This window comes from Apaloderma vittatum, unplaced genomic scaffold (assembly GCF_000703405.1).
Source record: "Apaloderma vittatum isolate BGI_N311 unplaced genomic scaffold, ASM70340v1 scaffold2288, whole genome shotgun sequence".
In the NCBI taxonomy this organism is placed as follows: Eukaryota; Metazoa; Chordata; class Aves; order Trogoniformes; family Trogonidae; genus Apaloderma; species Apaloderma vittatum.
The window spans coordinates 11,735-23,768 of record NW_009728835.1 but is presented as its reverse complement, the minus strand read 5'-3'; the positions used below and the strand labels follow the sequence as shown (position 1 = coordinate 23,768).

Here is a 12,034-nt window from a genome sequence, read left to right as displayed (position 1 = left end):
CTTTCCTAGTGTAGCAGTGAAAAGAAATGAGCTAACGCAGAGAATGAGTTGGGATTGATGATACACAGAAACTGAATGCAAAGTACTGGATGAACAGTAGAAATAGTGCTCTGAGCCCCAGAACCTAATGACACCACTCTTACTGGTTTTCCAGGGTCATCTTTGCCATACACTTGATCCTTCTCAGGGGCTGGTACGCTCCTGTATGTGTGTGCATCACCTACAATTTGAGAAGTTCTGCAACAACTCTTAAGGACTGCAGCTAGAACAAGCAGCCTTTTTTGAAAGATTTCTGCTTGAGGCTAATATTTTTCTTCTTTATTCTCAAGAGTGTGATGCCTCAGTGTGGAGAAACTCCCTCACTTTTCCTACCCCACAGGAGGTTTTTTAGAGGCTCAAATGCCTCTAGAACTTCTGTAGCCTCTGCAATACTCCACAAAACCACAGTAATATTGAAATAAAAATAAAGCAAACATTGAGGCAGGAGCTCACTGCCAAAAATCTTTCTTCCAGAGAATAGCCAGGGATTTGGGTGGCTCTTCCACGCCCCACCCCCCATCTTAAAAATTTCTGTCACTGTCATCCTCGGTCAGAGTAAGTCCCGTCACAAGTCCCGTCACCTGTTAGCAATCTAAAGGGGGCTTTTCAAGGACACATAGAGAAGGGAATGTTCACCTCCTATAAATTCCAGTGGCAATTAGAAGGCTTTGAAAAAGTTCCCCTCGGGGCAAATCAAAGCTCGCACCCACCTCTGTGAAACCTGCAGGTCTCCCAGCTGTTGTGTTGGGAGGTGGCTCTGTGGTGTGACAGTGGTTTCCACAGCCTGGCACATGGAGGGAAACCACCCTGCAGGGTGAAGTAGCTGCTGGTGGAATTTTACAGTTTGCTCTGTAATTTTCCAGCTCCTCATGTTCCAGCACTGAGAGGTATGAGAATACCAGCCTTGTGTAGCTGCTGCCACTGCCAGTGTCCTTTGGAAAGTCCCCCTTATTTAAGCTACTGACTAATTCTTTCAGCTGCTGGGAGATGACACACCTTTTCACAGTGCTGCATTAGGCTGAGCGTTTGCTGGGTCTGGAGCGAGGGAGGGAGATTGAGTCATTTTGGATGCCTTGCTTCAGAGAGAGACTAGGTCAGACTCATGAAGGACCATATCATGGTCCCTTTTGCTTGTCACGCCTTCACCTGAAGCTGACAGGGCTAGGAGCTAGTGTGAGACAGCAAGCAGGAGGAAGAGGCAGAGACAGGCATGTGAGAGATGTTGGCAAAGGTGGGGGAAGGAGGAAAGACTGAACTGAAGATTTCAGGCAGGCAGCATCTTTCCCCTGAGCACAAAACTACATTTCTGTGCTCATAGTCCATTTCCTCTATTAAGCAAGACACGTCTCTGAATGAACAAGTCTAATCAAGACCATTCCTGCCTTACACTCAAAGGAAGTGAAAGTCACACTATAAAAACTGTTTCCCTTTGGAAAGATTAGCAAATCAGACCGGGGAGGGGGGTGGTGGTGCGGATAGGATGATGGGACAGATGGACAAATCCCAGACTCAGAAAATTCTTTCAAAGCAGTTAAGGACCTGACTCTCTCCTTGTCTGCCTCCAAGTATGACACCAGTAAACTAATCCCAGCTTTCATTCACCCCGTGTCTTCTGCCACTTGCTGCTTTTAAAGTGCTTGCCAGGGTGGTGGAGGAATTGCAAAGCTCGCTGCTATGTGACTTTCGGGGTTTGTTGCGTATGACTGGCAGAAATTTTTGCAACTTGAGAAGAAAACTCTGGCAACAGCAGTGGCTATTTCGCAATTCATCTTGATCTTGCTATGCCGAGGATGGGGGGGTTTTCACTGACATACATAGAGGCTAATTAGCTGCTCTGTACTCGAAGCTCACTCCTTTGTCTCCCCTGAACCCTGGCTTGAGAAAAATCACTTCCACAGCTTATTTTATCCATGTAATTATATTTTTGAGGAGGCAGGTGTCATTTCTGAGGCAGGTGGTCAGGAGGATAGAAAGCAGGCAGGCAGTCCATGCGCAGGCACAGCCCAGCAAGAAGGGGAAGGTGGAAAGGCAGGCAGACAGCCTGGCTGAGCCAAAGACATATATATGTATATATATATGTATGTATATATGTATATACCTGCTGCCTCCTAAGCCACTGCCGGCTCCGACGCCATCCCGCCTCACGCCACGGCATACTGACTCACATCCTGCTGCTCCTTTCTGAAGCTTCCAGGAACATGCTGTATCATACTGAGATTTGGCCACGCAGCGCCTCTTGGCTGGAAGCAGGCAGCAATGTCTGACCTGCAGTGACTACAGGAAGAAACGTCTCTCTCTGCACTCTGAGGGCAGAAAACAGATGCAGAGGTGTGCAGGATCCAGCCCAGCGCCAGCTGCATGCATCCCCATAAGCATTTTTCCTTTCGCCTCATCGATGCAGTGGGACCCGTTATTTGAACCGGAAGCTGAGGGATTTTAATATGGAAAAAAAAAAAGAGAGTATTTTCTGATCAGAATATAAAATCTTGTGGCAGCTTTCTTTTAGACAGCTAGGTACGAATTGTTACGTTTGTTATATAGAAACGATGAGGTGATAGACTTTTTTGCTATCATCTTAGGCAACGTCCTGGTCCTATGAATCACCGCAGTCCCACTGAAACTTGCTGATTTACACTTTCCAAGTGCCTTGAAATTAGCATCACAGTGTTTTCTTTTGGACGGAGAGGGGAGTGTTGTTTCACAGTTCCCTCTGAAAAACAATCACATAGAAATAGCATCCCAGGACTTTACATTTATTATGTCCCCGTGATTTCTATGTCCTGTATGCTCAGGATCTGTTTTACAGACAAAAGGATGTTCCATGCGAGCTCAGGAGATACGCTGTGCTTTTGATTGAGAACTTGTGCTCTGAGTTCTTTTCCTCTTGTACCTGACTATCAATAACGAGTTTGGAAGCTAAAATACACTCTGTGTCACAGCCACGCTAGGACAACTCCATTGCCTGGCAGGTGTTTGTTGGCTCTGCTTAACTGTGCCGGTTCTGCTGAGCAAGGGCACCTTCGGGTCTGGGTGGACACATCTCTCCTGTGCATCCCTGCTCTTGCATAAACCTCTGAGCCCAGAGCTGCTCCTCAGAGAGATGCTCCTTCCGCGCCGCGACCGTGCGGAGCAAGAGCTGCAGTTAAGGCAGCGCCAGCGGAGTCCCGGGAGGGAAGGACTAATAGGTTCATTAATAGAGGTCGTGCGAAGAAGGGTCGTGAGGGCTCCGGGAGAAAAAAGTCCATGCCCATGCTGGTGTTGTTTCACAGCGAAGGCAGCGCTCCCCGACCGGCGCTGGGAGCCCGGCGGGACTCGGGGCGTCCTGGGACGCGGAACCGGCCGCCGCCGCCTTCTGGAAGGTCTCCGCTGCCACCTACTGATAACAAACTGCTGGCCCCGACACCTCCCGGAGAAAGGAGCCACCGACCAGCCTCCGCCTCCTTCGGGTCAGGCTTTTAATTTTCCACTGTGCAAAATAGCTGGAAAAGTGCTAAATACTAGGACCGAAGGGAGCACCATTAGGAGAAAAAAAAAAAAAGAAAAAAAAAGAAAAAAGGGAGACCGGCTTTTCTTTTTTATTTTTTCCACCCAGCCTCTAACCAAAGCTGGTTTCATTAAACTATTAAACATTATGCAACGTTTGTACAGCTTAATTACAACTTTTTAAAACAAGCCGAATGCAACCTTTTTCGTGGCAATAAAACATGACGAGGCATGAAAGATGGTTCAATACTTTCTGCCTTAATAGCTTGTTAGGCATGAGGCGAGAGGCCGAGAGCTCGTGACTACGCAGCAAGGTGTGAATTATTGCACCATAATTCTTGCCCTCGAGTGTTTTATTGCAATTAATAACTGTTTTCATGTTTTAAATACATTTTCTCACACCATAAAAAGCAGAAATGGAAAGTACTTGCTAATGGGAGAAATACCGGGTGGACTGGGCACAGACCTCCAACTGCAGCAACTTCCTTGGTTTCATGCTATTTTGATCTGCTTTTAAATAATTTTGGAATGCTGTTTGGCTTTAGAACTGTGTGGACCCAAAGCCCTGTTATTTCCCTTTGTTGAAGTAGCTCTTCCTGCAAATGTCTTCACAGATACTCTGAGCTGAGAAGCAGGTCCCATTTATTTGCAGCATATTTTCACCAAATCAACTTCCGCCACACAAAGCCACATATTCACTTCCCTGTGCCAAGCCACTAACTTTTGAGATGCACAATTCTTTTATTTTGAAAGCAGAGAAGAGATGCATTCGGAGTTTGCTGCCTTTTTGTGTAGCCTAGTCCTGTGGCAAATTTGAACCCTTTCCAGTTTAATTTTAGGTAACCTGTAAGCTGAAGAAAAGCAGATATCACAAAAATAAAATGCTATTTGAGGCCCCTGATCCAGATCCTACTGAAGCTGCTGGAAACGCAAACCTTTCTTTTACTGGGAGCTGAGTCTGCCTCTTGATACTGAAATGGTGCTATAAAAATGCTATCACGATGTTTTTCTCCCCTTGTTATTAAAAAACTATGAAGGTCATGCTTGGAGTTAGTCAGCACAACCTGCTTTAATACACATATATAATATAATGCACTATATTAACATCACTGAATAGATTGCAGCAGTCTGGTGTCAAAAAGCCAATCTTTAAGAACAAACACAGGGACTGGGAATACTGGTGCCAAGATGGAAAATTGATTGGTAGGTTGAACCTTCATTTAAGAAAGGCTTAATGGGATGAGGAGATTAATAATGGGGATCTCTTGGGCTGCCTGTCACTGTTTCAAGTACTCCAGAAGTCAGTAATAATAGCAAATGGATGAGGCAGGTCAGATACCCTGGTAGTCTCTCTCTGGCTGTTGCAAGACACGTACTTGATCCATTAGCCAGTTCCTTGTCGGGACACAGCACAAAGCTAATTCTAGTACCGCTGAAAGAAAGAATCCCTATTTCAGTTTAGTCATGTCAGTGTTTAGTAACTGTGACAAAGTCTTGTTTCCTCTTTTGATGCTGCGGCAGCTGCTGCAGCTTTTCCTGCATCTTCTTACTGTTGTTCATGTGTTTATTGCACTTGGGTCTGTTTTATGGACTTGGATCCCAAGGATGCTAGGCAAGGTACAGGATGAAACTATGTCTCCTGTCCTGAGGAGCTAGCAATGTAAGAAATGGGAGAAAAGTGGCAGACAGAGCTGCTCCACCAGGCAGTGACAGTCTGCAACAGGAGAAAACAAACAGTACGTTCTCTCCGTTCAGCCTGAAAAACAAGGATGGGTGGCAGCACTCCCTTCACACACACCCAAATCACTCTGAAGAGAGACTTTTCTCCTCTTCTCCACAGTGCTAAGACCTAAGGACAGAGCACCTCAAGGCAGGAGATAAAACGCTTGTAGAGGGGTTCAGCGGCTTCTGTGGTAACGATGAACAGAGCCCCTGCGAGAGAGGTGACAGAAAGAAGGCTCTGTCACCGGTGCCATCAGCCTTGGCAGAACACACCCAGGGCTGCCCGAAGTTTCCGTCCCTAGGCTGTGATCCCTCCAGTGCACGTATCAGCATTCTTGTACTCGGACACGTTGCCGAACTGAAACCAGTGGGACTGAGTGCTGAAATAAGAGAGTAATAATTTAATTAACCCTGTTTCAGAAATGAAACACACAATGCCATATCATTACAATTCTTACTCTGCTGATGCTTTGTGGTATTTACCCTAATGCTACCCCTGGAGACTGAATTCCCTCACCAGTCTCCCTGTCATCTTTAATAAACACTGACCATACATTAGCAATGAGATGATGTTGTAATTCAGAATAAGACAGGCTTTGTGCATATGTCTTTTTGTTTGTTTTTACTGAATTCCATTTAATCCAATTGGATGTTGCTTTTTAAACAGCATGAGTCAACTGAATTTATTTTTAAGGAAGTCTGCCTGAGGAAGAAAAAACTTAAATATTAATAATAGCTGAATTTGAATACATTACTCAGCAGAAAAATCTTAACAAGGCTTTAGTTTATTCTGCAAGTGACTTCACTAGTTGTTTTTTTAAAGCTTGGAATTTTGTATAAATCTTCCCTTCTAAATAGATGAAACAAACAAAATGTAAAATTCATCTCCATAAAGCACAACAAAATAATAATTTCCAGATGGGCTTCCTCATGGAAGATCAAAGTCTTCCATCTCAGACTCAGGAAACTTCCCCTCCATGCTGATACCAGTTCTGTCTGAATACAGTTCATTCAACATTTGCTTTTTTCAAAATGGCAATTATCTAGATGAGGCTGCAGAACACTCTTAGAGCTGAAGAAAATAGGAAAGATTTTTTACTAAAAAGAGTAAAAAAAATTCTGGGTAGGTAAGGGAGGAGGACGAGTCTTTCTCACTTTGATTTATACAAAAGTAGACATTTCAATACTGAAAAATGCCAGCTTCACATGCAGAGATGAAATAAGCAGAAAAGAGTTGGTTTTGCATTGTTGCAACTGGTTTGGACAAACTCCCTGCCATGCATCTGATTTTAAACATCAGCCAAACTAGTCGTGTGGCTAGAAAATAACAGGTTAATGTTTGTCCATAAATGTTTTATGCATCTGTGCATTTTGAGATATTACTTCCAAGAAGCAGCAGCTTCTACAGAACACTCATACTCATAGATTGTCTGCATTTTCAGCTTAGCGGGGCCATAGAGTTTGGTGTAAGTCCTTCTGTTTCTGAAGTTCAGCCACTGCTAGTAGATGTACCCATCACTCTGAATTGTGTTTCTGTATTTTAGTGTATACAAAACAGATATACAAAATGCCCGTTCATTTCATCAAGCCTGGGATTTTCAAAAGACTGAGGGAGTCAAATTTCCCAGTCCTATTCATTCACTTAGGAGTCTGCCTTTCTGCCTTTTGGAGGACACTAATTTCACTCTCCATCTCTCACGCACACATATTTTCATGTTGTTTTCCTCTCTCTACTTACATGCTTGCACACAAACACTCACAATTCAATATTTTTGTCTCCTTGGTGCCATGCAGGACATGCCTTTTTGGCTAAAAGGGCTGCGAACACACAGCCCGAAATACTAATGCATCTCAGCAATGCCTAGTCTTTCACCTTGGAAAGCTTAATCTGCTTTTCTGTGACCGCTTTTGCCTGTCCACCATTAATGTGAAATACCAAAAAGCTCCACAAGACAAAATCAACCTATCAAAACCCACAGATGCACAAATAATATTTTAGAAAGCAATTTGTCTGAAGGTCTCTTGACAAAGGGGGTTATGGAACTGAAATGTAATTACCTTGGCATTTAAGTTTCTATTTCCACCACGTGGTTTGGGCTTCACATATTTGATTGCAAAGTTTTATCATTCAAAACAGCCTATAGGTCTCTTTCTCATTGCAGACACGAGGCAAGTACAGCCATCTCCACCATGGTCCTACGACCAGTCCTACCAGTACCTGGGCTCCATTGCCACCCCCTCCGTGCACCCCGCCACACCAATATCACCCGGCAGGGCTAGCGGCATGACATCCCTCACCGCAGAGCTTTCAAGCCGGCTGTCAAGTAAGTACCTAAAAATTAGTCCCCTCACATGGGGTCTCACCAAAGCCCAGAGGCTGACTCCAAAAGCAAACTGGTTGCGGTGTCATAGGGTGTCATCGTGGCTTTCCTCACAGAATCACAAAATTATTGAGGCTAGAAAAGACCTCTGAGATCATCAAGTCCATTCTCCAGTAGCAGTGAAGCCTATTGTGGGCCTTCTGCAGCAAACCTTTTCCAAAGCTTTGCTGGGATTTGCGCAGAGTAAAGAAATATGATTTGGAGCCCAATATATGGTTGTCAGAAAAAAAGAAAAGGAAAAAAAAGAAGAGAAAGCAGCACTTTGAAGATGTATGGAACTATAAAAATAGTTTGGAGCGCTAAAGAGCTATCATACCTGCCAAGGAATGAATGCCAGGGATATTTCAGTTCTGTTTCCTTCCCTCACTCTAAATTCAGACCAGAGCACAGTAGGTTACGGGTGGACACACTGACTGCAGTATGGTGGGTTTTGACATTTTAAGTGTTGCACTGGATTGTCTTGTTACATCTTTGTCAAATTGTACCGCAGGGCTTTACAAGCCAACATAAAAATATAGCATGGAAGTGAAAGCTACTCGCCTGGTTTCCGCCGTATTCAGCTGACCATGTGCTGATTTTAACCCACACATATTGAACCAGTATGTGTGTGTTCAATAACAGGAATTTTCTTAAAATGAATGAGAGCCATATAATTCAAATTTGCACATGGCTTTTTCAAAAACATCTTCTCTGGCCTCACATATTGCTCTCATTTGAATACTCAGGGCTTCGTCTAAGATCAGAGAGAATCGCTTGAATGTGCTCCAGCCTGTGCTATTGTTGTCATATAGATCCTCCTTTGAAAGCGTCACAGGGATGATGCCCACCAAAAGTCAGTTATTTGTTAGGTCTAGGTGCTACTTACATCTGAAAATATAGGAAACTTCTCAGAAGGAAAAAAAAAAGGACATTTCTTGGTTTTTTTAAGAAAAAATATCTATACAATTCTCGTTCTTCATTGACACACTTCTTTTAAAATGAAAAGTCTCGTTTTTACTTTCTCTCTCCTCTTTGTTTCCCTCCCTTTGCACTACTTTCCACTGGCAAAATGCAGACATGGAGAAAATGGAGAAGGATGAAAAAGATCTTTCTTCCTAGCAACCAGAAAATTTCAAGTAGTCTTCTCAAGTAAATTATTTCATCAAGTTTTTTTTACTTAGAAAAGTAATGCTTCTTGACAGAAATGTTTGAAATCACTATTTACCATTGATTTTCAAATCCTATACAGGGGTACCTGGTGCATGTGTACTTGTAGGTGTGGATACGTGAATCAGACTGAGTGTTAATCACATTTAGCCTTTACCAGTGTGGCGACTAAGGTTGCACTCAAATGAGCGAACACACTCCATGTTGAAACATGGTATTTTTGGTGTTGCCATAGTGCCCCAACGTCACGGTGTACCAGGGCTCTTCTTGCACTGTGAGTGCTATGAGCTTCAAAGGTTTCCATCAGAGCTGCCCCCAGGAGGGCACAGACTGACAGACGACAATCATATACGCGTGGAGGAACTGCACACTCTGTTTCTTTTATGGCATGTGGTGACCATGGAGGTAGAGCATCAGCACTGGGGCTTGTTGGTGTTTTTCGTGCCCACAGTGAAAGTGATTTACCTCAGGGCAGGCATAGTTTCTCCATGATTGTGAAGGAATCTAGATCTTTGTTCACGTGTCAGCATTCTTTCTTTCCTGTCTTAATTCTGTACATAGGGGCTCATCTCTAGATATTTTAAATGTTTTTTTTTATAATGCTTCTGAAATGTTACTTCTATATTAAATGTCATTAAGTATTCCCAGAAAAAATCTTTGACAGCATTTTCTCCCCAAGCCCATTACTGTTACACATGCCTGCTATCTGTGCACAAAATTTCTCATTGTCAGAACAAAGAGCAAATTTGTGGGTTTTTTGGGCCATACCGTGGAAAGACACAATACCTCAAAAGAAAAACCAGATATATGGGACAGACATGAAACACATTGACATTAAATCTCAGTATTCTGCTTTTTGCCAAACTGGGCAGAAGAAACCCTCACCTGGTAAGTGATGCATCCAGGCAGTTTCAGAAATTTTGATTTCTTTCTCAGAATGAGGTGTGGAAGTACCATTTAAAATCTGGCAAATTGTTAGATGCCACCTTCAACCTTAGCTACTCTGAAGTTCCTGCCACACTGTAGTGTACCTTGCCATGTTAGATCTAAAGGTGCTGGCGTCTAGGAGAAGGAAATGTGTTCAGGGGTCCCATTAATCTTCCAGAAAAACATAGAAAGCAAACTCAAAACGAAGCACACAGCATGCGTCAGAGCTTTTCTAAGAAATTTATAGAAATTCATCAAACTGTGCTGGCTGTATCGTTGACGAGCTTTCAGAACTTGGCGCTGGAGTGTGTCTGCTCTAGCTTTAAATCTGGTCAGAGCCAAGAGCTTTGTTTTCTCTCTGCTTCTTCTCATGAGTATTTCCTTCAGCGCATGGCTCCTCTTCTGCAGACTCCACGCCTTGTCTTCTGGAAAATTTTTTCTTAATTATTATTGTTGTTATTTTAATCACGCATAGCTGCCAACTCTAGGGACTGACATCCTCCATTAATCTAAGTCATGATGAAGATCCTTCCTAAAGAGGCCATTATCTACTCCACTTGTTTAATCCTTGCACACCACGGAAGGAGACGATGGGACTGGGCATACTCCCACTGATGTCAGAGAAAGCGGAGCAGAATTTGACTGTTCTATAAACATTTCACTTAGCAAGATGAGAAAGGCTTCTAGCACATATGAAAGGAAGAAAGAAGGCCAACCAAATATATCAAACTGCTTCAAAAAGGCAGTACTTTTGTTGGTTTTTTGTACATACTCATTAGAGCCAAGATTTTCAGAAGCTAGTAACAATTACGTAGACATTCTATGAGGACCCAGATACGAAGACCTTAAGTGAACCTGATGTATCTTTACTGTGCTACTGTTGAGAGTCAATGCAGATCTGTTGCTCCCGAGTGCTGAGGGCTGGGCTGAGTCTGTGTATGTAAACCCTGCCTGTGCACGTTCGTGCACCTAAAGGACGATCTCTGCTCCAGGGAGCTTCCCATTTGAGTTGGCAAATAAAACCGTGTGTGAGGAGAGACTATGCAGAAGCTGGACAATTCATATTTAGGCCCCATCACTGTGCCTGGTGAGTCAAGTGCTGCTGGCCAAAGAGCTTAAGATCTGTGTCCCTCCTTCCCACTCACCTGTTGAGGACAAGGACACTCTGGAAGTTTAAGTAATTGCATGTCCTGTAAGGTCTCTAAGAACGAACACATACACATACAAAACAGGGCGGGAGCTTGGCGCTCCTCTTTAATTGCCGCTTTACTGAAATTAATCCAAAACATCCAGATCTGCGAGCATTACAATGACCCTGTTAAAGAGCAGGTGAGGGACAGCTCTGCTCTGGCTGCTTTGTAGACGTGGATTTGGATGTTGATTATTGCCCTTGAACAGGTGAACCTCCATTCTGCCAGCTCACCAGTTCTCTGTCTCTCTTCCCCACCACCCAGGTGCTTCTGACCTGACTGCCTTCAGTGACCCCCGGGTGGGAATCGACCGCTCCTTCTCCACGCTCCCCTCAATCTCTGACCCTCGGATGCACTACCCGGGAGCGTTCACCTACACGCCAACGCCCGTCAGTTCAGGGATAGGAATCGGTATGTCTGCCATGTCCACGGCCACGAGATACCACACTTACCTCCCACCTCCCTACCCTGGCTCCTCACAGGCCCAGGGCAGCCCGTTCCAGACCACGTCACCCTCCTACCACCTCTACTACGGAACCTCCGCCGGCTCCTATCAGTTCTCCATGATCTCGGGGGGAGACCGGTCCCCGCCTCGCATCCACCCTCCCTGCACCAACGCCTCCACGGGATCGACGCTCCTCAACCCCAACCTCCCCAACCAAAGCGACGTGGTTGAGGCAGAAGGGAGCCACAGCAACTCCCCCACCAACATGGCAACCACAGGGAGGCTAGAGGAAGCAGTGTGGCGACCATACTGAACGAATTTTAAAGAGTCACGGGTCAGGACTAAATGTGCTTTCTTGGTGCCCGCAGGTCTGGCTTATGGGCCCTGCTGAGTTCATACATCCCTTTCGGAAACAAACCCTTCAGAAGCCAGCGCTCCCAGGGGTGCGGGCGTGTAGTAGCTGCCTCTGGCAAAGCCACGTCGCTCCAGCAAAGCATCATTCCCTGCTGGGCAGAGCTTCTGGGAAGGAGGACGCCCAAGTTGGTAGTCCGGAGGTCATGAGGGTGGGTTAGAAAGGTACCCGGACTGTTTCCAAGCCCGTGGCTTTCTAACATGCCTGGGCTTGAAGGTCTCCACAGCCCAAAAGAGAGTTTTGGTTCAGTTCTATTTTTAAGACTTAAAATCTAACAAAAAAAAAAAAA

General features: G+C 44.7%; 1 protein-coding gene across 1 annotated transcript in view; it reads left to right on the top strand.

Moving 5' to 3' along the window:
• Nucleotides 1–11,646, top strand: part of RUNX1 (runt-related transcription factor 1) — a gene marked incomplete at its 5' end in the record, with an annotated part of 67,073 nt that extends 55,427 nt beyond the window's left edge. Inside the window, 2 exons of the mRNA XM_009874202.1 lie at nucleotides 7,407–7,568; nucleotides 11,153–11,646. Of these exons, the coding sequence (XP_009872504.1) occupies nucleotides 7,407–7,568; nucleotides 11,153–11,646 (656 nt within the window). The remainder of the gene's footprint in view (nucleotides 1–7,406; nucleotides 7,569–11,152) is intronic.
• Between the last annotated feature and the right edge of the window lie 388 nt (nucleotides 11,647–12,034).